Genomic DNA, 26,885 nt, shown 5'->3' on the forward strand with positions numbered 1-26,885 from the left:
CTCCCGAACTCGCCGGTTCCGCTCTCCATCCGAGCGGTGGTATCACGCTTGCCACCACCGACGTTGTTGCACCGTCTCCTAGGCAATCACATGTTGTGCCTCGTGCAGGTGAGTCCCGCAGCAAGTGATTGGGCCCCAGGACGGGGTCATTGCTGGTTGCTTCCCTTTCTACGTCCTGAATGGGGTATTGACTGATTTCCTTATGTCTTTGGTCCTTCATGTGACGTGAACATTCAATAATCCCCGCTGCTGTCACGACTTGTCGACGTGGCATGCTATACCAAATCTGGATGTGTAATGCGGGGTGGCAGGAGCGCCAGGAGTCCTCGTTTCCATTTTGGGTCTCCCTTCACCAGGTACTGATGGGAATCGAGATCAGGTGGCGGCCACACCTGATACTTTCTCATCGGCGTATCCACTCGTCGTAAATACCACGACGATGGCGACAGCAACAGAGATGGCGTCGACGAGCACAACACTCACAAGGAGTATCAAGTCCCATTGCGTCGGTCGCGTCATCATCGAGATGCTGCCGAATCATCTACACATACCCAAACCACGCCGGTCAGCCATGTCTCCACCAATGCTATATCCGGAACCACCTCTCTCCCCAGCACTGTCGCATACTTCACGAACACCGTACGAGCAATCAATGACACCAACACCGATATCAGCGCCACATATTTCCGCCTCACCGCTATTTACATCGCATGCGACATCAATTTCGCTGACTTGTACACCTTCGACCCCGTCTATGTCACAATCACTATCGTCCCATGTCAAAGCACAGGTGACAGCGTTATCGGACACCGATGAGCAGCGCGAAGCCAGAGACTTGCTCCCCCCACCCCAAGTGCCCTCTGTTAAATTCCAGCCCCCTCCCTCATCCACTACCATCGGTGATAAAGCCGGAACTAATACTGCTTCAGGCAACGTGACAGCAAACGCATACCCTCGTGTTATCGTCGTCAACCCAACTCCCCATCCTACACCACCTACCACGCCCATCCTAGGCGGTGGTGGTAGTGTTGGTGGTGGTGCCACTTCTGTCAACGTCTCTTTTGATTCTACCATCGATGACGAGGTGGGAAGGATGCAGGTTTCTAAGCCGACACATCTGTCACTACCACTACCGATGGCCGCGGCCCGTGGTAGGCCACGGGGTAATGATCGAGTGTCAGAGCCATCACGACCATTGGTGCCCGGGCCAAAGAATTCGGCTCCCGTTGCTACTTTTGTCGAAGTTTTGGCTCAACCCGCTAATCCACCGGATGACGTCAACGCTAGTGCGGGTATGCCCAATACACCGAGCGAATCTCGGCGGTTCTTCTTACAACACTCACCGGATGACGTATCCCCTGATGGAGATGACGGGCGCGATCGTCGACGTCAGCAGGGTAGCAATCGGGACGCATCTTCTCCTGTGAGTGGGGGCGAGTTGGTTTATCGAGCGAGGGGGGATAACAGCTCTTCACAGAGGAGTGATAGCGCAGGAACCCGACAAAGTCGCCACGCTCACCCCTCTCATATGCAGGTTACGACGGCGAAAATTGGTGCGAAAGAGCATAGAAGGGCTGTGGCTGAGCATAGCGAGGGCGACAGCGAATATGACAACGACGACGACGAACGTGACAAACGGTCCGTGTCTGCTGCGACGAATAACACGTCTCTGCGCGGGAAAAAAGGCAGAGTGGGAACGGCGGCTGGCAGGGCACAGGTGGTACGCCTGAAGCGGGCACATTCGGCCAAACACGGTGTTGGGCTTCAAGGACACGGTCATGCGGTGCCGGTGATGCAGAAGCGATCGGCAGGGCAGGTTGTGGAACGTCGTATGCCTCAACTTCACTCGCAGCAGCAACACCACAAAGCGTCGTTCAATATTGGCTCTGGGTCTTCTGGTGGATCTAAGTCCACGCAATCAACGAATGCACCAATGTACGTGCCAGTTGCGTATGGACCAGTCAACGGTGCTGCCAACGCTCAAGCGCAAGCGCTGATGAAAGATTCGACGTCCAACGTTCCTATCCAGCTTCCTTCTACGCTTTCCGCTGAACCGACAATTAAAGTGCCTAGTGCTCAGAACGATTCTACTCCACAGAACGATATCATTACTGGTTACGGTGACAGTAACGCCAATACGGCAGGGAGCACTAATGCTATTAATAACCAGCCAAACGGGGCGCAGCAGCAACAAGGACGGAGGACGATTGTGGTAGCCACCTCGGAGGAGGAGTACGAGACGACAGACGGATCTGACTCTGGATGGGCGTCAGAGGATATGGAAGAGCATACTCAATCGAAGGATGCTGGCAGGCTCAGGCAGCAACAGCAGCACCATGGAGGTGCAGGTAAAACCAAATGTCTTGGCAAGTCCGCTAGCGCTATATCCAAGGCTGCAGAAGAAGAGATTCGTCTTCGTGAAGCAGCGCTCGAGGCGCAACGCCAACGAGAGTTCTTCACGAAAGTCCCACGGCGGTCGTACTCGAACTTGAACAGGACGCAGTCAGGTTTATTATCTCAGCTTCTGAATCCTGCACTCTTCCCACCTGGACATCCGGACCGGACCACTCGATCATCTCAGGACATTGTAACGACGAACTTGAGGATGACCCGGGCTGATGTGCAGGTACAGGGTCAGAGGCAGCACCACGCCAATCAGTCTTTCCAGGCAGTTCCTCCGCAGAGGAGTCATAGTGCGTTCGCGGCACCGCCAACACGTCTCTCGACCAGCAAGAGTGCTGTTGCGCTTCCAATGGCTGCTCAGGTAACAGCGATCAGTAGCTCGAAGCCTACGGCATCTGCTGTACGCAAGCCAGTGATCAGCGAAAATTTAGGTAGGAATGAGAAGGGGTGTGGTGGGTACCGTCCCAAGGGTCGACCACGGGAGGAGGAGATGGAGGATGACAGTGGGGAAGAGAACGAGGATGATCGGATTCAAGTTTCGAAGAGTGTAGCCCAGGAAAAACTCCAAGCATTGATGTTGCGTCGGTCTTCGTCTTCCCAGCAACGGCAGCTACAGCGGGAGTCGGTGAGTGGGAGAAGTGGTGGAGCGAAAGCCTACGGGAACGACCATTTAGTTGGAGCTGTCGATTATACACCTGATGGCCCGGCGATCACAACGAACGCGGTGACGATGGCTGCGCCGACGCCAATTCCACTTGGGCACCCATACAACCTTCCTCCACCTGCACCACCGATGACACCTCGCACAACGAGAAGGAGGATGCTCAGGACAGAATTGTCCGAAAGCATGCGGAGACAACTGCTGTGGGAGCGACAAGTTAGTAGCACCCAAAATCCCGCTGTTGCCGCCCGTCGTGCGAGAATGACCACGACAACTTCTGAGTCCCCCATGCACACGGGTGCTCAGGGTGATCCTAACCGGACACGCGGAAACGTGAATGGGACCGACGACAGGGAGGGGAGGAGAACGTTATTGAGGAATTGGACGTGGTCGGATGACTATCATTTTGCAGGGTGGTGACGTGTTACTTCCCCGGATTTCTTTTGCTTTTGGTGTGTCCTAGGCTGTATGGGAGTAAGTGTATCCTTCCCTTATGTTTCTCTTCTAAACTATCTCCCCCAGTTCTGCGTCGGCGCCCTCCCAACTGCGTTGACTCCACCCCATGATTGTGCGTACTCGATCATTTTTGGCTATCTCTGCGAGTCTCTTGCTTCCAATCTTTGGTTCTTGTCTATCCTCCTTCGACTAACATCTCGATCGCAAGCATTAGGCATGACAATGCATGTTTATTATCTTGTCAACTACCGTGTAAAATTAGTTCTGACAGTATTAATGCGTATATAATCTGGGTGTAGGCGTACATCGAATACGGGACGATCCCATTCGACTTTGATCTGAGTTGGAGGTGTGTTCAGAAACTATCGCAATGGAGGCGAGCTGTGCACTGTACCGAAGCTTGCTTTTGGATGATACTTCTGTACATGGGGTGAGTGTCCCTCCGCCTTTGGCTAGAACAGTTCGGCTAGTGCCTGTGGAAATTCTGCATAAGCAATGAAGATCGATTGACGGTGGTCTGCTCCACTCTACTGAACGGTGGCAACGCTTCCTTTATCTCCTCTTCAATAATATCCGACAGGCAGAAGTCCTTTTCCCATTTCAAATCTCCCGGTTTGGGCGTAGTAACGTACCCCGGTGTCTTAAAGGCTGCGGTTGTAGCATTTATGTAAGACACATTCCTGAGGAATGACGACCACATTTGCGGATGCAGCCATAGTACTTGGCAATGTTATCGTGGGGGTAGGATCTTAAAGTCTGCGTCGTTCCATCGCATTGAAACACGTAGATGATGTCGTCTTTTATTTGGGTAAGGTCAGGGACTTTGGGGGTTCTACATAGTTGCATCGACAACGCTGACATCTTCCTCCAGTTCAGCAGCTAAGCATCCACAGCGTACTTCCAGATCTGCGGCTTTTTGATGTAGCATACATCAGGCAGAGGATTGGGCGCTTCTAGCATCTTCTCGTCCCAGAAACTCCTGCACCTCATCAAGGTTGGCATTCCTGAAGTCGCGACCATTTCCTCGGAGTCTTGACCAAGGGAATTTTACGTTCTCTTTATACGATGCAGCTACGGCTGCGACTTCCTAGTCGTCGTTCCACAGCTTCAATGCCCTTACTTCTTCCCGCCGGCACCCCAGCTCGGATATCATATAGGAGTCAAAGTCGTAGGCTTACCAGATGACCCGAGCAACTTTGGTACCACCTAGGAAAATGCAGAAGGACGTCCGTACCGATACGTCATCTTTTAAGTGGCGCAAAACGGCGCTGTGCTGCTGTTGTGGCCTCTGATGTGACTTTACAGAAGTCCAATCTATCCAGTCGTATGAGGATTGGGCAACCTAGTCCTAGTACCGAAAAGAAAAAATAGATGGAGATTTCAGTAGCGGAAGCGAAGTCTTTTGCTCCTGCCACTCGCGTTGCTCCCTGGGCAGAGTCGGTCCGCTCACTTTCTCAGAGTTTTTGTTTTGCACCCTCCCGCCAGTCCCTCTCACAGCCCATGCAGGGCAGCCTACGTTCAGGTTGTTTGCCCGACGCGTTGAGCTCGACAGCTGCCCTCTAAAAGCTGTCTTGTTTGGACCCCAGCCCACTCACACAGCTCAGCTCAAGGGCATCTTCGGGTCAGCCTAGGGCCGGAACACCGGAGGTTTTCGCCCAAGTCCTTTCTCTCGTTTAGCGTCATCTTTACATCAGCATACATCTTACGATACACTGCGCTACCTGTGGACCGTCAAGCAGTTGACATCAGTAGTGGCCCTGCACTGCATTCCGCTGCGAATGACGCTCCGACCGTGCTTGATCTCATCTCCAGTTCCGACTGTGAGTGCACTGGTGGGGTCGATCTCACACGTGATGCATCGGACAGTGACTATGAAGCTTTCGACTCAAGTCGTTCCAGCTCGCTCTCAGAGTTGAAAGGGGATGAATTGGAGAGGAATCTCGATCTTCTTCAAGCCGAGGTCGAGGCGAGCATACAGGTCAGGATTGATGGCGAAAGAAGCCCCAAATCAGGTCAGGGAGTTTAGTTCTACAAAGTATAAAAGCCACAGACGTATTCCAGAGGCGGTAGCTCGTATACTTGATGATCCTACCGCCAATTTGATCAATTTTTCTCACTCATATTTGACTCAGTTACTTGAAAATCACCTTGTTTACAAGGTTACTGTACCCCGAAATTCGTCGCACATTTTTCGGCAACCGCGATCCTCCCGAAAACAAAGTCCGATTCAAATCATGGCGGCAATGAATTGTAGGCTTAGCCCGTCCAAGCTCAATGCCAATGCTCTGCTGCGCTGTGTACTTGCGAACGAGGATGGGGAGATGCTGCGGAGACAGGGAAGTTGACAGCGGAGTAATGAGCGGTATATGATCTTTAGACATTGAAATCTCGCGATCCATGTAAATTATGGGGATCTATGTCGGCATCCGTAAACAAGGTGCCTACCGTCCCCGACGGCCCTGTCTTCTAGTCTGTCGCTTGCACAAAACAGGTAGGTGACGCGCACCATATTATATAGTGCAGGCTTGATCGTGCCCGCAATAACCCATATCACCGACCATAACCCGCAGTGAACTTTACCTTATCGATTACTCGATGACTCAACAAAAGCATTAAAAGGGGGGGGGGGGGGGACGTGGGGGTTTATGTACAACAGATAGTTGCCTTCTATCCGCCACCATGGTCATCAGAATCTACGGGCACGCCGTCGCTCCCACCGTCAGGCTCGTCGCTGAGGTTTGCAATGAAAAGGAAATACAATACAAGCTCGTGCCCGTAGCAGTATACAAGGGCGAGCACAAAACACCTGCATTCAAGCAGTTCCAGCCCTTCGGTCAGGTTCCTTATATCGTTGGTGTTTGTCGCTGCGATTATCATAGCGAGAGTCATTGAGCTCCTCGAGACAGGATGATGATGGCTTCATATTGTATGAATCTCGAGCGATCTGCCGATACCTTGCAAAGAAATATGAAGGGCAAGGTACACCTACTCTCATCCCCAAGGATGCCAAGGGGGAGGCTCTATTCGAACAGGCGGCGTCGATCGAAGCGTTCAATTTCTATCCCTTCGCCTCTGGTCTTGCCTTTGAGAAGATCATCAAGAAGTGAGTCAGGGTATCTGTGCTCTTTAGACTATTACCTCACTACGAAGGAAAGACACCAAGGTATGGAGACGGACGAGGTCAAGGTGAAGGTGCTTCTGGATAATCTCGAACGCCAAATTGGATGCATACGAGGTCATCCTAGGAGAGCAGCCGTACTTGGCCGGGGAGGCGAGTCTTTTATAGTGAAATACTCCCCACATGAGAAGTCTGACTGGGGCAATCAAGGACGTTACGTTAGCTGATCTATTCCACTTGCCCTATGGGACGATCGCTATAGAGGAGCTTGGTTATAACGTGCTCGAGAACAGACCGAATGTGGCAAGGTGAGATTTCTTCTCCAGCTTGTCTCGCACTTGCTGAGTCGTTTGAAGGTGGTGGAAAGCGATTTCGTCGCGACAGGCTTGGCAGGATGTGAAGAATGGAGCATAGAAGTCAATATGTGTATACGTTCAAGTGACTGACGGCGTAGATGTCCCGTAGTAATTTGGCAATGCTTCTGTAACGGTATAGGATGTAATACTTCGGCCGTGGTTTCCTGAAATGGAAGGTGGTCACATGCCCTTCTCCGTCCTACTAATCATCATTAGTAACTAATAGTTGATGGTTGAGGAGCGCAAGCACTGAGGTCATTCAGCGATTTTGTAGCTTCATCATGCGACAGAAGGCGATAATATTGAGCCTGGCCTCCACATGGCTCATTTCAGCATTCTCAACTACGGTCTCAGCTCGCACGGGAAATGTTACGTGGCGCGCAAGTACAGCAACCCCCGCTCTGTCTCTTTATGATCTATCGGTGTGTACTTGCAAGCTCTACGACGTCGTGGAATAACCTGATAAACGTCTCTGTCAGTCCACTATATTCTCAGACTCGAAAGGTAGCTTTCGCGTTCTCGTCGTCCGAGCTCGAGCGTCTGACTGACCCTTTACTAGACAAATGTCCACCGTGCTTCAACTGTCTTTTGCCCGCTTTTACGTGCGGGCAGTTCGGTCTCTGCAACGAATACGATGGGCAATGCAAGTGTCCACCTGGGTGGGGAGGCATTGACTGCCTAGTCCCTCGTGCGTAGCCCCTTCACCTCTCGACCCGGCCAAGCGCCTTAGCATTAATGACATGTCCACCTCAGAGTGCGACTTCCTTAGCGGACGGTGACCACAGAACATTGAGAGGCGATGAGCCTTGCGAGTGTAAGGATGGCTGGGGAGGAATCAACTGTAACGGTACATTTCGTACACTCCCTACACACCGTTCTGCGTTTGTCTTACGTCATTCATTCAGTGTGCAAGACCGATGCTGCATGCGCTGGGTTCCCTCTCTCCGGAGGCATTCGCGCCGAGGTGGACGATGGAACGGCTGTCAATATGACATGTTACAAGGGTGGAGAGACGGTATTCAACAATCACCAGATGTGTGATATCACTAGTATGTTGTCTCTCTTTCTTATCCTGGCATATTCGGAACCGTTCTCAGATCGGAAGATTCTCGACATGCTCCCTGGTAGACCTCCGCAGGTGACATTCAGCTGTGACAATGCAACGTCCACCTGTTCCTTTCAATTTTGGACCGCACAACAGGAATCTTTCTACTGCGCTCTCGATGCCTGCACAGTCTCAGAAGAAAGCTGGATATGATGCAGATACCATCACGTATGCATGTGAACATATTAAGTGCAAATGTATACCTGGCAGATTCTTGTGCGGAGAGGATGGCAGTGTCGGTGAGTAACTTAATCCCCTCTATTTTAACAAGATCTGACCAGCCGTTTCGTGCAGATATATCTGATTTTCTTGTCGAGGAGATCCGCGGTCCTGCCAAGTTCAGTTGTAAGACGGGTGACAGCTGTCGCTTCGAGGAGCCCGCAATGAATCAGCTTATCAACGATATCTTCGGAGATGCTTATATCACACTGAATTGTGAGGGCGGTGAATGTCTTCATTATTCACAAGTGCCTGGTTATCAGGTACATTCACTGCGGCTAGCGTCTGGTTCAGTGCTCACATTCACTAGCGACCGACGAAACCTGACAATACGAAATGGGTAGCTTTGAGTAGCGCAGGTGCAGGTTTGATTTTCGTCCTCGCTCTTGCTGGTGCGTCCGGCTTCCTTTCATGGTGTTTCGTCGTTAACGTTTTTGCACACGCTCTGCATCGGTTTTGGTATTAGGTCTATGGTATGTTGGTCACACACGACCTAATTCGTTCGGCGGCGGTCCAATTCACCTTCCCCCTGACTCTTCTCATCCCGAGCATGTCCCTGCCATACTCAACTTTTCCTCCATCTCCTACACGATACCTAATGGTCAAATCATCCTGAAGGACGTGCATGGCGTCGCACGGCCAGGTTCTCTCACGGCCATCATGGGGGCCAGCGGGAGCGGTAAATCTTCCCTGCTCGATATCCTCGCTCATCGATCGAAAAAGGGTACCGTATCCGGGATGGTGCTGCTCAATGGACGTCCCGTGAGTCCCGGAGAGATGAGTCGTGTCAGCGGTTACGTGGACCAAGAGGATACGCTCATGGGCACGCTCACAGTGTTTGAAACAGTGTTATACTCTGCCCTGTTACGTCTTCCTAGGAGTATGAGTGAGGAAGAGAAGGTTGTGAGAGTGATGGGGACGCTTCAGGAGCTTGGCATTGCCGGTATTGCAGGCAAGAGAATAGGCGGTAGTGGTGAGTGTACTCTGTTCTAGGGTGTTGGGTCGCGAGTTGACATCGTTGCATTGCTCCTTTTAGGCAAACGTTCGATTTCGGGCGGAGAGAAACGACGTGTGTCTATTGCTTGTGAACTTGTTACCAGTCCTTCTATATTGTTCTTGGATGAACCCACCAGTGGTAAGTTTCGGGTATCATGAAGATTGTTTCTGTCGTGTTCTAACTATCGTGGAGGCCTTGACGCCTACAATGCACAATCTGTCATCGAGGCGTTGACCAATCTTGCACGCACGTACAACCGCACAGTCGTCCTCACGATCCACCAACCACGCAGTGGCATCGTGGCATTGTTCGATGAATTGATCCTCTTGGCACAAGGGCGTTGTGTATGGTCTGGACCCATGCATGGTGTTCGTACAGATGGTCTCGGAGCTGGTGAAGACGAACAATTGGTAGGACGTACGAATGAGAAACAAGGCGTAGGAGAATGGCTAGGGAGCATTGGGAAGGAGTGTCCTGTCGGATTCAATATGGCGGATTATTTGAGTGAGTGTTGTGATTTTGTCCATGATGGATTAATTTTGCTACATGTGCTAACCTTCGGACATAGTCGACTTGACAGTGAATGCTTGCATCGAGACACCTTCGAATTCTGCTACCCCCTCTCACATCGAGGAAACTTTTGTTCGATGAAGAGCGTGCCTTGCTGTCCGCTTCTGATGCTGACGAAACGGAGCTTCAGACGCGCGTTTCGCCCGCATCGCAGAACTCGCGTCGGCTGTCCATATCCTCAGCAATTCGACGGAAGACATCGCAAATGTTCGATGCCGTGCGGTGCGCTCGTGATGAGGGTACTGGCGCTAATGTACCCGACAAACTTGCTGATTTGGTGGCGTTATACGAAGCTAGCTCAACAGCGAAAGCTATGCGTGCTGAGTTTGACGATGTTTATCGGGTGCATGGATTCTCCAATGAAGTACCCTCAAATGGCACAATCAACGCTTCGGGAGAGCGGACGGATATGCATGAAATGCGGGATGTGGCAGCAGAGACTAGCATGTTACGCGGCCGACAGCGCGCGAGCTGGGGAACGCAGTTTAGGATATTAAGTGGAAGAGCATTCAAGAATTTGTACCGCGATCCTGCGCTGTTGACGGCTCATTATACGAGCAGCGTCGCACTTGCGCGTAAGTCATGACTTTTTTGTCACTGCTCTCGTTTCTACCTATTGTTGTCGACGTTGGGCTGACATCTTGACGATCGTCGCGCTGCGACAGTTATATGTGGTCTTTTCTTTCACAACGTTACAAGTGACATTGCAGGATTCCAAAACCGCCTTGGCATATTCTTCTTCACCCTTGCACTATTTGGATTCTCGTGTCTCTCGAGCCTCGGCCTCTTTGCGAATGAGAGGATTTTGTTCATGCGAGAGCGGTAAGTGTTCCATCGAAGGTGGTTCGAATGTGGAGGACACTGAAGTTCATGGAACGCACGCACAGTGCTAACGGGTATTATTCGACATTTACTTACTTTGCCTCAAAGGTTAGTTCGACTTGGTTGTCGCTTTCTGTTGAAAATAAATCTGTTCCAGGTCCTCTTTGATATACTTCCGCTGCGACTTGTACCTCCACTAGTGTACGGTGGTATCATCTACGGCCTAGTAGGCTTGGTGCCTACCGTTCCGGCGTTTTGGAAGTTTATGCTGACACTTGTCTTGTTCAACCTAACCACGGCGAGCGTGATATTGTTGCTATCCATTTCTTTCGAAAGTACGAGCGTGGGTAGTCTCGTGGGAACACTCATCATGTTATTCAAGTGAGATCATCCTTCCCCATTCCTGACCTAAGTGTCGTCCTGACGTCTTGATGATGCTGCATTAGTCTGTTGTTTACGGGTCTCCTCGTCAACCGTGAGACAGTAACCCCAGCCCTTCAGTGGCTTCACACCGTTTCATTCTTCCACGCCGCCTTTGAGGCACTCGCCGTGAACGAGTTGCGGTATTTGCAACTCAAGGAGATCAAGGTGCGTCGCTACCGCACATCCCAGTTGTTCATCGCATACTTGATTCTGATTGGCTGTTGCTACTGCTGATAGTATGGTGTCGAATTGGATGTTCCAGCTGCCACTATTTTGTCGATATTCGGACTTCGAGCGCAGGTGCGTATTTTCACTTCTTTCACTGATTGTCTTGATCAAGCTGACCTCGCGGTTAGTCGTTTTGGTGGCCCAACATTTCTCTTTTGGCCATCTTCTTCGTGACGCTTACAGCAGCGAGCTATTTCATGCTCCATTTCTTTGTCAAGGAGAAACGGTGAAGGGTGGGGATCGGCCGGGACTAACGACCCCACTTACCTCGACCCCTCTCGTCCTTTTACAAGGCAAATAGCAAGTATAATCGGTATTGGTAACCACAGACACACTTAGAATGGAAGTCCTGTGACATGGGATGGCTGTGATGTATTTCACATACATACGAGTTCGTCCCTGGTTCAGTTGGAAATGTACTATATATGTACATGACCTTGTTAAGACACTCAAGAGGTGGCCAACGTACTGACTTCGTGAGGTTGGTTTGTCGCTCTAAGCCGCTGACCCTCGCTCGGCTCATCCATCAGTCCGCCTTTGGCCACGGTTTTGCGATTTGGTACTTGGGTAATCCCTAGGGAAATAAATGGTCAGTATAGCCCAACGCGCTCTCATTGAACACGAGCTGAAAACGGCTAACCTATGTCATGAAGACAAAGTATTCAACGTAGATTCTTTTCAAGGTTTACTTCCTCATCCTGGTTCTGTCTTTCCCAGCTAAATCCAGTGCCAGGTGACGAGGCAGAATACATCGTCGTCCCTGTGGTCAAATCGGACAAACTTGGCTTCCTGACTAATCAGCTTCAATTAATGTAGCCTTGGTTGGGATTGAACTCACAGGGAATCCAGTCCTCTCTGAATTTGCAGCGACCATCGAGATCGGTATGTCGTCTTGCAGCCGCACCCAATTGCACGGCCAGCGCTCATGAAGGGCATCTCAACCTTTCGACAAGCTTGGAGCAGATTCCAGCTTCCGAAATAATGATCGAGTGTAATTTTGGGTTCGTTACCAAATTACGAGCCAGTGAGTAGGAACTGGATGAACCTTACGGGTTGCGGTGGAGTATAGGTTTCCCGGTACTTGGCCTAGAACGGTGTCCCCTCTGTTCCACCTGGGACTGCACAGGTTTGCACTTATCATGCTGTGGACGTTCTTGCCGTACGACGCGTGCCGACGTCGCGGTAAGTCCTAGATAACGATGGGCGACGAAGCTCTAGAACTGAGGCTGAAGAAAATCGAGGCAAGGTTTTTTGAAATCACACCTTCGAGGGGAACAGAAGAATCTTCGGCAGTGCATGATGGATGATGTATTGGCATTGATGCGCCACCCACTAGGCCCGGAATGGGGGCGCAATAAACCTGTATATAAGGGTTTATACTGTGACGTGGCAGTACTGATTCCTGCAGGAGGGTCTGAATTGGCGCAGAGCTGCATTTGGATTCTACGATCATCGGGTCAGCCTTTCCCATGCGGACACATACAGTACTTACAAGCAGGGGTTGGACGTCGAATCATAGAAACCTAATCACCAATTTGCAAGTCTGGATCACGTGAGAGCGGCTATCAGATAAGAGAGAGTTTTTCTGCTGCCGAGATATAAGGCCCTTTTTATCGATAGCGATAGCTGATCCTCACCCTCGTCGTTGTGTCGTGCCACATAGTGACATACATAGGTGCTTGCATATTCTCTCAGCGCTAACTCTTTTCGTCACTGATTGGGTATGTGGGTCCCGTCGCTTTCCGACCATGGTTGGTACTGTAATAGATCCAACCAAGATGGCTACTACCTCGGACGTTGGCGTTCTGGTGAATGCGTGCTTCCAAGTCCAATGTGACAAATGCGGCAAGATGACCTGGAAGGTGGGTATCTACTACTCTTGACAAATGATACCCTCCTGGCTTCGTGTTCGCGAGTATATTGGACAATGTCCTCGGGTGCGGTGATTGGTTGGAGATTCGAGGGGCGAGGGTAGGCCAAGGGATTCAACTAATCCGCGGATTAGTAGCAACTCGCTGGCCTTATCTGTCCACGCACTGCAGAGAGTTGTCCCGCTTTGGCTCGCATTTGAGGATGTATATTAACTGCTGCTTTTTACTTTGGACAGGGATGCGGACGGCATGTTGATTCCGTGGGTGTCATTTCACACCTGCTCACAAGGACGCCCTACTGGACGTGAAACAACCCTAGAAAGGGATGAGTCCCTTGCGAAGAGACCCCCTTTCTCTTCTTTTCGTTTCGTTTCGCGAAGCGAGCGGTATCACCCTGTGTTTGGTGCACTTGTGGGCCCTCTTTTGATAGACGCTCAACTGTCGTACTTTTACAGGTAATGAAGGATGTGAAGGAAGAGGATAAATGTGTTTGTCCTCGCTGAGGTGTTTGTGAATCTGAGATCCAGTCCGGGAGTGTCCAGGGTCGTGGCTGGTTGCCTTTTTTGTCGGCTAAGATACTACCTACTTACTACTGTCCTGGCATTACACTCTGCCTGCGACTCGTATACAGTCCCGTTTTTTTGTCGTCGACTTCATGTATCCAATTCAAACATGGCCGCCAGCGTAGCTGACAGTGGCCTCACTAGCGATCCGTCAGGTCTCCCTTTCGATCCTCCGGGAAACGTGCGCGTCACAGAAGAGCTCCGATTCCGCTACAGCGACGACAGACGTCCCATTGTCAACCAGTATCTACGAAGTCACCGGGTCGGAAAAGGTCAACACGGTGAAGTATGGGTGTGTTGGGACTTGAACAACGACCGCCGCGAAGTCGTAGGTCTCTTGCATTTCACATCTCCTTGTCGTACTCATACCCCGGCTGTATTGTATCGTCCCTTCTTGTTCTCTAGGCAATCAAAGCTGTCAAGCGTGTCAATCCTCGCGCAGAAAAACTGAATCTTCTTCGCAGGAGAAATCTCCCTGCTTCATCTCATACACCTCTCACCGACAAACTCAGTAGTCTCGAGCAAAAGATTCGCAAGGAAATTGCCATTATGAAGAAATGCCGCCACGGCCATATTGTCCGTCTCCTGGAGGTCATCGACGACAAGCTTAACGAGCGGATATACATGGGTAAGCATGGACTTCTTTTCATGTCAGTCGCCGAACACCTCCCCTTTCCTTCTTGCACGACTCTTCCCCTACAACGCCCCTCTGAGCATGATTGGTTTGGGCCTCGTCGAAGGAGGGATATGTTGTCCGAGGTTGATCTGTGGAACTGCCTGCTCACTACCACCACCTATGCAGTTATGGAGTACCTCAGCGGCGGAGAAATCAAATGGCGGAACGAACGAAACCAACCCGTATTGACAGTAGACCAATGCAGACGCATCTGTCGTGATGTTATTCTCGGTCTCGAGTACTGTGCGTCGATTAGTTATGATCCTCCGATTTATTCACCCTCTGACCTTGCTCATTCGCTGGTTCCGTTTTGTACAGTGCATTATCAAGGTATCATACATCGTGACATCAAGCCAGCCAACCTCCTCTGGACAGCAGACCGTCAGATGGTCAAGATTACAGATTTCGGCGTGTCTCATTTCTCCTACGCCCAACGCCTCGCAGCGGCGGGCCGTGGACAGGTGGCTCTGGATGATCCTAATGACCCCATCCTACTCGACGATTCAGACTTATCCAAACGTGCAGGTACACCCCCTTTTCTGGCACCCGAGGTCATTGCCGAGTATACGAGCACAGAGCCATTTCCATCCATGTCTGCATCCGCGACGAGCAGTACACTACTGTCATCCCGAAGTGGTACTCCTGTCAATTCGACGACTACGATCCGCGCCTCTGCTGCTCCACGTCGTCAGCCTATCACCAAAGCAATCGACGTCTGGGCATTAGGCAGTCACACTGTATTGCCTTTTGTTTGGCCACATCCCCTTCCGAGCGGCTGATTCGAGCGAATACGTGCTATACAACATAATTTGTAACAATGACTGGGAACCTGACGAAACGATGGGTTGCGACGCTATCCCTACGGGAGGTCGACGTTCCGATCCGAAATCTCGGGGATACGCGGTGATGCATCTTCTCGACCGGTTCTTGCAGAAGGACGTTAGTAAACGCATTACGCTGGGCGAAGCCAAGGTGAGCGCGTCCGTTTCGCTTGTTATCCCCATCGTTCCATTGACCCGGCCGCTGCTTGCCTTCCTGCCAGCGCTATCCCTGGTTCCTTTCGGATATTCCAGAGCCTGAGGAGTGGCTCCGCCAAACCTCACATAGCAAGACTGATATCGTCATGGTCACTGATAAGGAGACAGAGAAGGCCATGACGACGGTGCGATTCAGTTGGGGGTGGCACAAACGTCTCACGCATGGGATATCCTCGCTTCTCCGTAATGTTCGTCCCAAACGCCTTCCGCCTTCTCGACCTCGTCGTCGTGACGACGATGACGAGAACCAATTTGGTGTAAACTCATCCCCTGCCATTACTTTTATGCAGCCAAAACCTGCAAGTATGCGTACCGTTACACAGGAGGGTCGCGTGAAAAGTAAACGCCGTGTTGCCATTCATTCTACCGCTCTCCGAAATGATTCCACACCGAACATTGCACACGGGCACCAGGGACCGATGGAGAAGAAGATAATGTCATCATTAAAAATCAGACCTCCACCGCGTCCTTCAGACCCAAGCTCCTCGCGGCTGACCTCACGATGTGGTTCAGATGCATTCGTGCCTCCGAGGGAGGTGCATGACGCACCATGTGCCCGGCCCTCTTCGAGTCGGAACAGCGAAGGAACGAATGTTGTTATGCCTTCGCCTGTAGAGGAACGTACACGACACCGGTTCTCTTTGTCCTCAATGAAGTATTGGCGATCGCCATCACATCGTACGACTTCCCAGGCATCCTCACCGCTCGACACATCTTCAGTTGGATCGTCCCAGGACAAGGCGCCACAGCAGAGCCCGTCTAGTGATGTGAATATCATGCTGCGAAGGAGCGAAGAGGTACTACGACACCACGGACACGAGTGTATGCCGAGCGGCACGCGTAGTCCATGTGAAGGAGGATTGACTGCTGCGCGACGAGCGTCGAGCTGGGGCGAGCCCATGAATTACGTTGAGGAAGTGACGAGTCTGACGTCAGGAGAACACGACGGGTTAGACGAGGACGCGCTATTTCTTGGCGCTGGAGGGGTATGTAACGACCCGAGTACATTGATACCGAACCTGTCACTTGGGTTCAGTCATGTTGCAGAAGGGACGTTGCGGCATCCTCAGCCTGAACGGCTGCATATCGGACCTGGGATGGGCGTACGCCACGTCTCACATGAGAGTTTGTCGCACTACGATGCCGGAGTTAGGGTCACTGCTACACCTGGGCCTGGTCCGTCGTCCTCATCGCTGAGTCGGCAATCTCATGTTACGATCTGCGACGGCGAGCCCGAGTCCGTTGCATCGACTCGCATATGAATCCGGTGTCGATCAGGCGAGCGCAGGGGACGAGTACGATGATGATTTGGATTCGGACTCGGATTCGAGCTTTTTCAGGGATAAACATCAAAAGCGGGAGGAACAGGCGGCTTTACTTCGATCCCAGGTTAATCGATCATATTCGGATGATGATGTGGAAGAGAGTGATGAAGAGTATGCCCCGATTGAGGTGAGGCGTCGGAGACCATCGATCTCAGTGACTGCTACATCACCGCCGCCACCTCTCTCGGACCTTTCTGACGAGCAGGATGCGCAGTCAAGGTAGAAGGGGCCGCTGCAAATGATACAATGGTCCTATCGTCCGATTCCTAGGATGCTTTTGTGTTCGCATGATGGCTTCGTCCGAGTGGTTAACAGTTGTGAACCTCGGATCCAGGTGGTTGGCTGCTTCGCCTTCGCCCCCACCACTGTTTTTTTCTTTCTTTCCTGGGTTTCTCATGTTCCCGGTTGCTGTCAGGGCCGACCTCTCCTAGACAACTCTGAAGCCACCCAAACCGTTCCTCTCATTTTGTAGGCCCCCCAACCTTGCACGATCATGATACCAATAACCCCGTTGCTTTGTCCTTTCAAGAGCTCTATCTTCTCCAGGGTCCTCATCACTCTTTTCTGCGTCTGCGTCAGTCAACAAACTGCTGTCCCGTGGTCCTGTCTTGTATTCTCCACACTCGACTACCCTCGACCACTTGTCTCCCGTGGGCCCCACCTACTAGACGAGAACCCGGATTTCTTCGCTGCTGTCAGCGCTCATGGTTTGCCTCTTTCTGATCTCTCGCTTATTCTTTCCTATTTTCTTCCTTTTCCTATTTCATATCCTGCATTGCCGAGCATGCTTAAGGGACATTTTGTTTAGTAACTAGACCTCTATGTCCAGTCTTTTTCTGATAGATGTCGCCATCGTCCCCACGATCACCTCCATCCTCTTTTCTTTTTCGATGATCACATCCCATTCACTATCACTACCACCATTTTTACTACGTCGCTACTACATTGCTGACAAAACCTTTTTCGACTACATGTTAAATTTATACCGGCTAGCCCGAGTCCCTCCACGACCACGATTTGGTTGTTGTACTGATTGTACTTAGCTAGGCATTAGTGGCTACTGTCAGGCCATAGTCGATCATTTTATATGTATCTTGCTTGCGTCCTGTTCTCTTGTCGATGCAAAGCAGCTCAATTGTCAGCGGGTGTGAACGTTCATAGCGTTTTAGGCCGATATTAGATGATATCCTCTGTCGTTGGTTGCCTTGAGATCCTGCCAAAATTACTGTAAATCCAACCCAATCAGACTCCCAACAGGTATTCGATCCGTCATTTCATCCTCCAACAATTCAGAAGGTCTGTTCTGAGGTTTGGGACTCTCTTTACTTGCAAATCTTCAGATCCCTCATGGCAGCTCAGGGCATTTTCTGGATCGAGTTACGTCCCATGCTTCTCCACAGCGGATCTCCATCGTTCCCGACACCTGAAGTGCCTAGACCTTCATATGTACGCTATCTAGTCCAAGTCTGCGAAGTCTTTGTGGTTACCGATCGTACCGGCCCGGATCCTTCATGCATAACATTGGGGGTGGAGTGAATGCGAATCCATGGGGTACGAATATAGCAGTACAAAAAAACCCTGCAACTAGTACACTATCATGGAGAGTGGTCGCTGCTATTCGCTCGCAGCCATCACGGGTGTGAGCGACAGCAGTGGTGCAATTATATAGTATGAGTTTCTGCGTCGAGTAGTACACTTTCGAGCATGTGACCGAGCACGACCTCGACGAGGCATATCTGTGTCCGAGAGGATCGTTACTGGCATGCTCCGTCATCGGACTGTGCAGGAGTTTGTTGAACGCTATCATGGCATAATCCCCCAAGCCTGTCAACATCAATCTCACTCTCCGTCGCCGACAACCCCTCTTTAACTTCTGGTGCGACAACCTTTGATTAAGTCGGAGAACATACTAAGTCTAAATACACCCAAAAGGCTCCATTCCTGTCTGTACATCTACATGTTAAAAATAGGTAAATTCGTAGCACATGGCTCCATATGCTCACTTGCCTCTGTTTACTATTGATGCGTCCAGGCCATACCCAAGTAGGGTCACCTAATTTGCTGCAGTAGCATCATCTGCCCTGGGTTAAAGGCCGTAGTCACAGCAATAGAAGACACCTCAAGATATAAGAACAGTGCTAAACCTACCAGAATGTTGCATTATATGTCTCGCTGCTAGGTACATGCATTGACACAAATGCCACTGCGTTTTGCCCCATGTAAGGATTCGGTCCGACGCTGTCGACCGAATGACTAGATGTTGGTTCCTTTATGACAGATCTACCGTCCTTCTCATTTATTCTTTGATCCTACTTAACCCGTACGGATACTCTGACATATATCGTGCCTAGTCTCTACCCTATAAAATAGGCCATGTAGCGTACTGTACGGGAACTTCTTTCCTACCTCGAAATAAGACACTCTTGTCTGGAAAACTCGAGTAGAGCAAAGAATCCTTCTCGTTGTGCCGCCGTTAAAAGTACTTCAGTTCTTATCGGCATTACACCCCAGTAGACACGGCGGGGGTCCCAAAAATCCTGTCATAGGACAGGATAGGTTCTGGAAAGTAACACTCATGTCCGGCACCGCCGTCAGAAATGTACTGTCATCAGGAAAATAACACTTTACTATTTTTGAATTTTTGTGACTAATGTGACTTTTTGGGAAGGAAACTACTATCATTACCCATGTCCTGCAGGCATGGCTGCACTTTTCTTGCTGATTTTGGTCTTGTTCAAACCACCTAATTCATAGCTTTCAGTAGATACCACATACATTCAAATTGATGGAGGTTCCAAAGAGATATTGTGATTTTTCTCTCAGACAGTGTGCATCACACCAATGGCTCAATAGCTCTGAATTTTTAGACATTTTCTAGTCTTCTTGGCTTAGATATATCATCACTTAGTTGTCTCAATAGATTCTGTTCTCTTTTCATTCTTCAAAATGCTGTATATGGTCAAAAAAAAGTACAGATAGTAGGTTCCTTCCCAAAAGTCACAAATAGTCACAATAGTCACAAAAAAGTCAAAAAAAGTCACAAAAAGGTCAAAAATAGTAAAGTGTTAATTTCCTGATGGTAGAGTCTTTGTCAGTAAAGAGAAGTGCAACACAGAGCACCGATCGTGCGTTATAGTAGGGCATTCCTTACCATTAAGACAGTATGAGCGCTCGCCTTCTATTTAGAATGGACAGTCCGCTAGTTACGTCGCTGCTAGGGGCCACTCTCACATTATGCGATTGATGAGTTCGATTCACTTGGCCCAACACGTCTCCATTAGGTAGCCAGAGCAATATCAGGTAAACCCTTCCGTAAGTGGAAGCAGAGATATGTGGAAATGTTCTACCCTCCGCCCACGAAATCATCATGTACAATTACAGCAAACATTCCTTCAAGTACCTTTTTCAAACTCTAAACACCGGTCGCACGCACTGATCCGCGCCTCTGCCGTTTCCTTTCACTATGGCGTGGACTCTTCCACATCTCGCAATCCAACAAACTCCGCCACGACCTCTCGAGCGTCTCATATGCTCCATGACCACTAAAACTAGGCCAGATAGAGAATATGAAGAGAAGGAAGAAGAATGGAGCAAGGGAGGCGGGTACAGCGTGGTTTGTGGAGGAGAAGACGACGAGAGACATTCCGAGAATGAACAGGAAGATGCTGGAATAGAGGAAGCATGCTATTTGGCGGTGAGAGGAATGAGGACATACCCCCACACTAGGAAAGCATATGGGAGGCTGTACATGATGGCCAACCAGTCCGTGCCAAATAGAGACTTATCTGCACGTTGCAAAAGCGCCGACTGCTTACGCAAGGCCAATACGCAGGAAGTTAACTTTTCCATCATTAGACATGACGCGGATCATACGCACAGTTGCGGTTGCTGATGAGTATTCCTTCCCACCGATACGCTCCGTGAGTTGAATTGATGTGAGTATGGATGCCACAGAGAAAAAGATGGAAAGGTAAATGGAGGCGACTGCTGCGGTCATCTGCAAGGCCACGGGTGGCGAGGGGTCACCACCACTAGGGGTACTGTTTTCAGTGCTGTTAGAAAGGGTGCCGCCATTAGAGCTGCCTCCGCCGCCTCCAAGAGCTGGGACAGCCAGCAAACTCACGTCGGCTGTGAGTAACACAGTGGACTATACAGCAAACACGCGTGGATAAGTGGGTGAGCACGTTGTGCGAAAACAAAAGCAACGCACGAAGATTGTGAAGCGGGCCCATTCCGAAGTGAGCTTGGTGATATACTTTTGCCAGCGTGGATAATGGACGATCTGATCGACCCACATCTGCCGAAGGTCTTCTAAGTGCGTTGAAGCGGACTGGAATAGGAAGACATCAAATATTCGGATGAGAACCGATGAACCGCTGCGCAAGGAACGATGGTGCGAGGCGTATATATATTGATCAGCATTGAGCCGCACGCAGGGTTGGCCGCTGAAGTTGATGAATCTGCTATGACCTGACAAATTTGCATAAGTTGGCGGGCGGAAGTTAGTTTGTGATAGGGCTTACTGAATGCTTTCGCAAACCGCGCTCGACGGGGATTAGGGAGTTGGTAGAGAAAGCCAAATAGCGAGTACCTGTTACCCAAACAGCATATGGATTTTCCTTGCCGATACATCCTACAAGTTGAACAGTGTTCCACGAGGGAAAGTATTAAAGATGTGCAACTTAATATACCTTCGAGCTTGTCCACCAAATCCAACATCTTGGTCATAGAATCTAAATCAAACGGGGCCAGAGACGTGCTCGAAGTCGCAGCATCTGCAGATCACAAGGTCAGTGGAATGCAATTTCGAATAAGGACTACGAACCGGCAATTGCATAGGTCAGAATATTCCTCAGTTCTTCGTGATCGTTTGCTTTCAGACCGCGCCGGTTAGGGTATAACTCGATGTGCATCCTTTAGAGTGACAATTGTCGTTGAAACGTCAAAACTTTTTACCAGTAAGTACATTTCTGTTGTCTTCGGTGACGACACACATACCAAGGCAGCGACAGCACCTACCAGTACTGTGTTACGACCGCTTGCTCTGTACATAAATAGGAAAAGGATCAGATATGCGCACAATCGTTACCCTATTTTACCTACTCATGTGATCTCTCGCCGTTACGCCCTTGACGCCGGAAAATATATTCGACAGATTGTAATTATTCACCCAAAAGAGCAGCCGTCGTTGATGATCGATGAAATAGTATCCCAAGTCCCCTCTCTTCTCCGGGCCGGGTACGGTCGTGATCACGAGTTCCACATCCAAATGCGAGGGCAGTCCCAATTGTCGTGCTTTGTCCAGTAAATTGTCAGAAGTACCCACAAGGTTGACTAGTGTTTGTGGTCCCGTAAGGTCTGTGATGATGCGCTAATGAAGGTGATGAATGAGATTCGTTAGGAGCGAAAGGGCTGCCCGACCTTTTCTCCGTGCATATAGTAGGGAGCGCCCTCGGGCTGCGTGTATTTCACCCACCCGATAGGTAATGGCGACCTGATTGATGAGCTCTTGTTAATAATATCGATCTGTCGATAGGAATGGACAACAAACGCGTTGTAACTCATATCCCCTTCTGTTAGGATTTCCTCGGATTCGCGCATATCATCCCTGCTTTTAATACATGAACTGTTACGGAATCAAAAGGGTAGTTGCACGAACACTAGGGGTCTCTTTGAAAACCTGTGTTTCATGACTTGCTCAGGAGAAGTAGGCACCAAGCGTCGCTGAGACACGGTGTGAAGTCTGTCCCGGACAGGTTGCACTACCACTGGATGTCGGGAGAAATGAACCGGGAGGTCTTCAGTCATGGAATCCTCAGTTGGGACAGTGAGATCCATCCCTCTACCAGCATTAGTGGTCGCGGGTGGGTGCATATCAGAAGGGGCCGCCTCGCCCACCTCCATCTGTTCGAGTGGAGATGGCATAGAACTAGTACATATGGTGTGGATGTTATTGCGTTCGCTGGGTTTCCGGTGGAAACCCGCAGTGCAAAGGGAAATTATGAGCCGGAATAGGCGTAGGGATTCGCCGCCCATCGAACGTATGGCTTTGAAGACACGAAGGAACCATGCTATAAGCTTTGAGAGGTGAGTACAAGGAGGCATCGATGCAAGCGCCCGCCAAGTGGCTACTGGTTCGAGAGCCTAAATAAATCAGCTTATAGGTGTTGCACTTGTACAGCAACTCGAGTGGAGGTCTGATGGTTACTTTGAATGCCGTGGAGGTCCCCTGAACGAGTTCCATATGGTGATAGGCCGCTCAACTAAACCTGTGTCTGTCGTCACTCGTGGGACCGCCAGATCGTCTCAGGTTTGTATCTAGTTAAATTCGAGCGTTAAGCGACACAATCGAAAAAGAGGCAACATCGAACCCCTACTACTTATATCGTCTCGCAGGCACGGCACACGAAGACGAAGATATGTCTCCAGAAACATCAAAAAAAAACCGAGTTGCACCACCGTTGTTTCTCCCCCGAAATCGCCCCGCACACCATGAGAAAAGACTCGTACTGCTTACCTGGCCCCAACTCCAAAGCCGCCTTACGCGCACGGCTGCATCCAGGGAAGACATTCACTGCTCGTATTGCCCCATGATTTTACGCAGGAATATGAGCGGGAATTGGGAACCTACCCCCCCAGACTTCTGGTTCCGCGTGATGCACGTATTACATGTAGCGGTGAGACAGGATATATTGCCTTGAATAGAGGAAGAGTTCCGTCGGGTACTGAGGACTGTGGAGGATCCAATTGTTAGCGGAAGATTAGGGCGTGTTTTTGTAAGTTACTATTTCATCGAACGAAGGGTGGTGAATGACTGAAGCCAAGACATATCTGGTGTATCTGGAATGTACAGAGCCTGTGATATTGTACACCATGTACCATGGTGCACGCACGCGGTCACAGTGAAGGAACTCATACGCATGACGGAGGACAACGTCTGTCCATCTTATGCTCCTTATTGCTTGCTTCTTCTCACATCTACGATGCTGGGTGCAACAAGAAGCCAACCCCGCTAAGGACAGACATTTGAGACTTTGCGCCAGTCCAGGTCAATAATAAACACTACAGTGGGGGTCAGAGCCGAACCGGGTGGTCATGCGTACTATCGATTGCTTTGCTCTGATACATTCTCACCTCGCGATTTGGTGTCATATCGACGGACGGATTGGACCGGAAAGGTGGTATACAATTCCAAACTCATCGTTATTGCTGTGACGAATGCAATGGATCTCCCCAGGAGTGTGAGCGATGTGTACAGTCTACTATAGGGTAAACCTTCGTCGACCGTTTTGACACTCCCTGATCGAAGGCTCTGCCGGGCGAGAAATGCGAGACGGGAGGTTTTGCATAAATTTGGAATAGATTGGTAAAATAAAGCGGCTGGCGCTTAGGTATGCAAGTGGAATTGTGGTACAGACATTACTTAGCTATGTTCCTATCAAAATTCTGCATTCATAACCATATTGATCACACACACATCTTCCCCACCAGAGTGTGATTTTCCGGACGAATCATGTACAAGATTGCATGATTGCCAGATTTTTACTTGAATTTGTTCCATGTCCCAAATCTATCAGGGGTAGCGACACCACGGGTAGCAAAACTCAGCGCGTTGCGACAGCGCACTCTGAGACAGGTTAAACCAAATGCTAGTCACGGGAGATGGACGCTACAAGTGTGCTGATACTAATTCCATGCCATGAGATCACAGTACTCCAAATTTAAAATTTGAGACTCGGAACCAGCAAGCCCATCACTTGCATTTGATTCTTCCACCCCTCCAAGTGCATTTTATCCACTACAGATTCAGGAGTGACGGGAGAAGTTCACCACCACGGCAAGGCGTTTAAGGATGAGTAAGATAGGATACCGATACAAGGCCGACTTCACCCATCCATAGTGAGCCAACAAACTAAAACCAAGTCGAAATGCCTCTCTTCGTACCTGCATAAAATCAAGAAACTTCCTCCATATCGTCGTCGTCGTCTTCGTCTTCATCATAATCATCCATTGAAGCGTCGGCCATTGACGCCTGGGAACTTGGACCCGGAATATTCTCAGCCTTCACCTGTATACCATTACTCAATTCCTCCCCGACCATCATGGCGCACAACAAGGTACTTACCCCTTCATTTAAAAATATCTCCGAGAGCTCCCACAAACCATTGTACTCCCCGCTCCGATGGAGCGTTGCTATCTCGTTCAGAACTTCTTTGAGGTACGCCTCTGGTTGCTGCGTGCGCTCCCTCAACGGCTTAATACTCCACCTTGGCTGTTCTTGGAACAGCTGGAAAAGCATATCCAACAGCTGATTCCGAGGCATGCGAGCCATACGCTCAAAGGTTCCCTTGACAGGTTTTTGTTTGGCTTTCTGTTACACGAATGTAAGCGGACCACCATACGATGAAAAACGACACAGACGATCATGTCCGCGAATGACCCGGTACTAATACCGGTACTTAATCTGTTGATTCCACCTCGTCCACCGCTTACGCCAGCTTCTTCGATCATGCGAATTTGTCTCTTGGGGGTGTTGTACGCCCGACTACGTTCACGCATATGTAGTCTGTACGACTCATTGAACAACGGACGCAGGTTACACTCGTGCTTGATTCGACCCGTCAGAATTGTCGTTCGAGCACGGGAATTATGAGTATGTGGCGTCGTGACTGATGGTGGGGGGACGACGTCCTTTGGCCGTTCAGCGACGACGAGTTGATTTTCCACCGACCCATTCACCATGTCCAATTCGTACCTATCTACGTGCACGCCACTTTCACCCACAGGCACGTATGCAGCGTCGGAGGGGAACTGCGGGAAATCAGGAGCACGAGGGGCTGGATCGTTTGGGTCTGGAGGGAGAAAGAGGAATATACGTGGAGAGCGTCCCGAGGGGCTAACAGCATTCGGGTAAATGCGAATGGTAGCGAGGTGGATATCTTCTTTATCAATAGCAGCCCATCGTGCCATGAGGTGTTTTGGGATCTGAGGAAAGCCGGGTAATTAGAAGCAAGCGAACGTCACCAAGGCCGAACCTTGAACGATCATTCGCGTATGCAAAAAGAAAAAGAGAAAAAGAAAAAAAGAGAAGCTCACCTTGACAAGCCACACACGTCCATTACCTCTGTCCAGCATAAGCTCTTCATCTGGATCCGGTTGTGTTTCCTCCTCGTGTTGGGCTTCGACCTCAAACTTCTTCTCGTCTTCTACACCGAAATCATCCATTTCGGACGCCTGGCGGAGGCAGAAACAGTCTACCTCAATGAATTTTGATTTTGGTCGAAGTGTCTCCCCTAAGACAGCGCGCAAATGCGGTCGTCCAATGAAACCGCGCCCTCTCCGAGCTAGAGTGCCTTGGACCTGGTGGAGATTGCTGAGCTAAGCTGATTATGTCAGAATACCCCTATCCAATAACCCGTCCCCACCCTAAGTCGCTTTACTCTTGATTGAATACACCACATGTACTAGAAGACCTTGTGGAGGAAATGCCAAAGTTCACCAACGCATCGCATAGGTAAACGACCCTCACATCTGCTGTTGGTCGTTTTCAGCCTTGGTATCACTGTTCCCCACCCATGTATTCGCACTGAGATTCTTCAGGCTGAGGTTATTTTCTGATATCAAGTACGTTTCACCAAGATCTACAGAAGAATGGCCGGCATCTTATTCCAGCTTGAGCCGTTGAGATGTAAATTAAAGTGGGCAAAATCCAGACTTCACTCTTGAAAACATCCATCTGCATGCTCGTTTCTGCAAATGGCCAGTACTCAAAGGTAACAGCAACAGCTGGGGCAACTGACATTGAGAAATCGAAGTCTACTGTACAGGTCTGCGAGGTGCAAATCACGTATCATCTTGCATCACATCGCATCGTGCCTTGAAAGAAAGAACAGGTGGGAAGCCACCAAATAGCACATAACTGGTGTACTGCAATTCTTCGCTGGAAGTGGGGGCGATTACGTCTATCAAGCACCTGAGCATCGTTAAGTACGAAGACAAGAGACATGATTGCCATCTGCCAGAGACCAACATCCAGCTTCACAGATAAAAATCAC

The 26,885-nt window shown here is 50.1% G+C and overlaps 7 protein-coding genes across 7 annotated transcripts; 4 read left to right on the forward strand and 3 right to left on the reverse strand.

Annotated features, from left to right (window-relative positions):
* The first annotated feature begins 85 nt into the window (after positions 1-85).
* F5J12DRAFT_862553 (uncharacterized protein) lies at positions 86-3,837 on the forward strand. Its single transcript, XM_051746927.1, has 4 exons — positions 86-107; positions 205-1,423; positions 1,478-3,538; positions 3,587-3,837. Exons 2-3 carry the CDS (start codon positions 440-442, stop codon positions 3,482-3,484), a joined length of 2,991 nt encoding a protein of 996 aa, XP_051595332.1. The 5' UTR covers positions 86-107; positions 205-439; the 3' UTR covers positions 3,485-3,538; positions 3,587-3,837.
* A 2,304-nt stretch (positions 3,838-6,141) lies between these two features.
* Positions 6,142-7,219, forward strand: F5J12DRAFT_862562 (glutathione S-transferase-like protein). The gene is made up of 6 exons (XM_051746928.1): positions 6,142-6,370; positions 6,427-6,623; positions 6,676-6,712; positions 6,756-6,791; positions 6,849-6,946; positions 6,995-7,219. The coding sequence occupies exons 1-6, from the start codon at positions 6,200-6,202 to the stop codon at positions 7,050-7,052; spliced, it is 597 nt and encodes a 198-aa protein (XP_051595333.1). The 5' UTR covers positions 6,142-6,199; the 3' UTR covers positions 7,053-7,219.
* F5J12DRAFT_862567 (uncharacterized protein) lies at positions 7,220-11,729 on the forward strand. Its single transcript, XM_051746929.1, has 20 exons — positions 7,220-7,416; positions 7,474-7,498; positions 7,554-7,682; positions 7,764-7,841; positions 7,900-8,043; positions 8,092-8,228; positions 8,290-8,338; positions 8,394-8,581; positions 8,629-8,710; positions 8,785-9,291; positions 9,355-9,453; positions 9,508-9,819; positions 9,884-9,957; positions 10,010-10,460; positions 10,551-10,707; positions 10,773-10,815; positions 10,865-11,088; positions 11,154-11,295; positions 11,368-11,430; positions 11,487-11,729. Exons 1-20 carry the CDS (start codon positions 7,276-7,278, stop codon positions 11,586-11,588), a joined length of 3,147 nt encoding a protein of 1,048 aa, XP_051595334.1. The 5' UTR covers positions 7,220-7,275; the 3' UTR covers positions 11,589-11,729.
* A 1,377-nt stretch (positions 11,730-13,106) lies between these two features.
* F5J12DRAFT_786468 (kinase-like domain-containing protein) lies at positions 13,107-17,053 on the forward strand (the record flags this gene model as incomplete). Its single annotated transcript, XM_051743453.1, has 11 exons — positions 13,107-13,220; positions 13,466-13,489; positions 13,685-13,715; positions 13,861-14,120; positions 14,198-14,420; positions 14,595-14,711; positions 14,787-15,155; positions 15,241-15,440; positions 15,511-16,491; positions 16,553-16,681; positions 16,784-17,053. 11 exons carry the CDS (start codon positions 13,107-13,109, stop codon positions 17,051-17,053), a joined length of 2,718 nt encoding a protein of 905 aa, XP_051595335.1.
* Positions 17,054-20,054: 3,001 nt separating this feature from the next.
* F5J12DRAFT_862588 (uncharacterized protein) lies at positions 20,055-21,913 on the reverse strand. Its single transcript, XM_051746930.1, has 9 exons — positions 21,829-21,913; positions 21,656-21,778; positions 21,522-21,605; positions 21,422-21,463; positions 21,354-21,374; positions 21,041-21,300; positions 20,708-20,977; positions 20,546-20,637; positions 20,055-20,495 (listed from the first exon to the last, which is right to left on the reverse strand). The coding sequence occupies exons 2-9, from the start codon at positions 21,741-21,743 to the stop codon at positions 20,243-20,245; spliced, it is 1,110 nt and encodes a 369-aa protein (XP_051595336.1). The 5' UTR covers positions 21,744-21,778; positions 21,829-21,913; the 3' UTR covers positions 20,055-20,242.
* F5J12DRAFT_474238 (uncharacterized protein) lies at positions 21,707-23,062 on the reverse strand. The gene is made up of 6 exons (XM_051739598.1): positions 22,490-23,062; positions 22,382-22,438; positions 22,252-22,324; positions 21,934-22,201; positions 21,829-21,874; positions 21,707-21,778 (listed from the first exon to the last, which is right to left on the reverse strand). Exons 1-5 carry the CDS (start codon positions 22,933-22,935, stop codon positions 21,846-21,848), a joined length of 873 nt encoding a protein of 290 aa, XP_051595337.1. The 5' UTR covers positions 22,936-23,062; the 3' UTR covers positions 21,707-21,778; positions 21,829-21,845.
* A 1,325-nt stretch (positions 23,063-24,387) lies between these two features.
* On the reverse strand, positions 24,388-26,161 carry F5J12DRAFT_862609 (transcription initiation factor IIF, beta subunit-domain-containing protein). The gene is made up of 4 exons (XM_051746931.1): positions 25,927-26,161; positions 25,252-25,815; positions 24,956-25,201; positions 24,388-24,898 (listed from the first exon to the last, which is right to left on the reverse strand). Exons 1-4 carry the CDS (start codon positions 26,053-26,055, stop codon positions 24,785-24,787), a joined length of 1,053 nt encoding a protein of 350 aa, XP_051595338.1. The 5' UTR covers positions 26,056-26,161; the 3' UTR covers positions 24,388-24,784.
* Between the last annotated feature and the right edge of the window lie 724 nt (positions 26,162-26,885).

Source organism: Pisolithus orientalis (genome assembly GCF_024613125.1).
Source record: "Pisolithus orientalis strain OTSU chromosome Unknown F5J12scaffold_57, whole genome shotgun sequence".
Lineage (NCBI taxonomy): Eukaryota > Fungi > Basidiomycota > Agaricomycetes > Boletales > Pisolithaceae > Pisolithus > Pisolithus orientalis.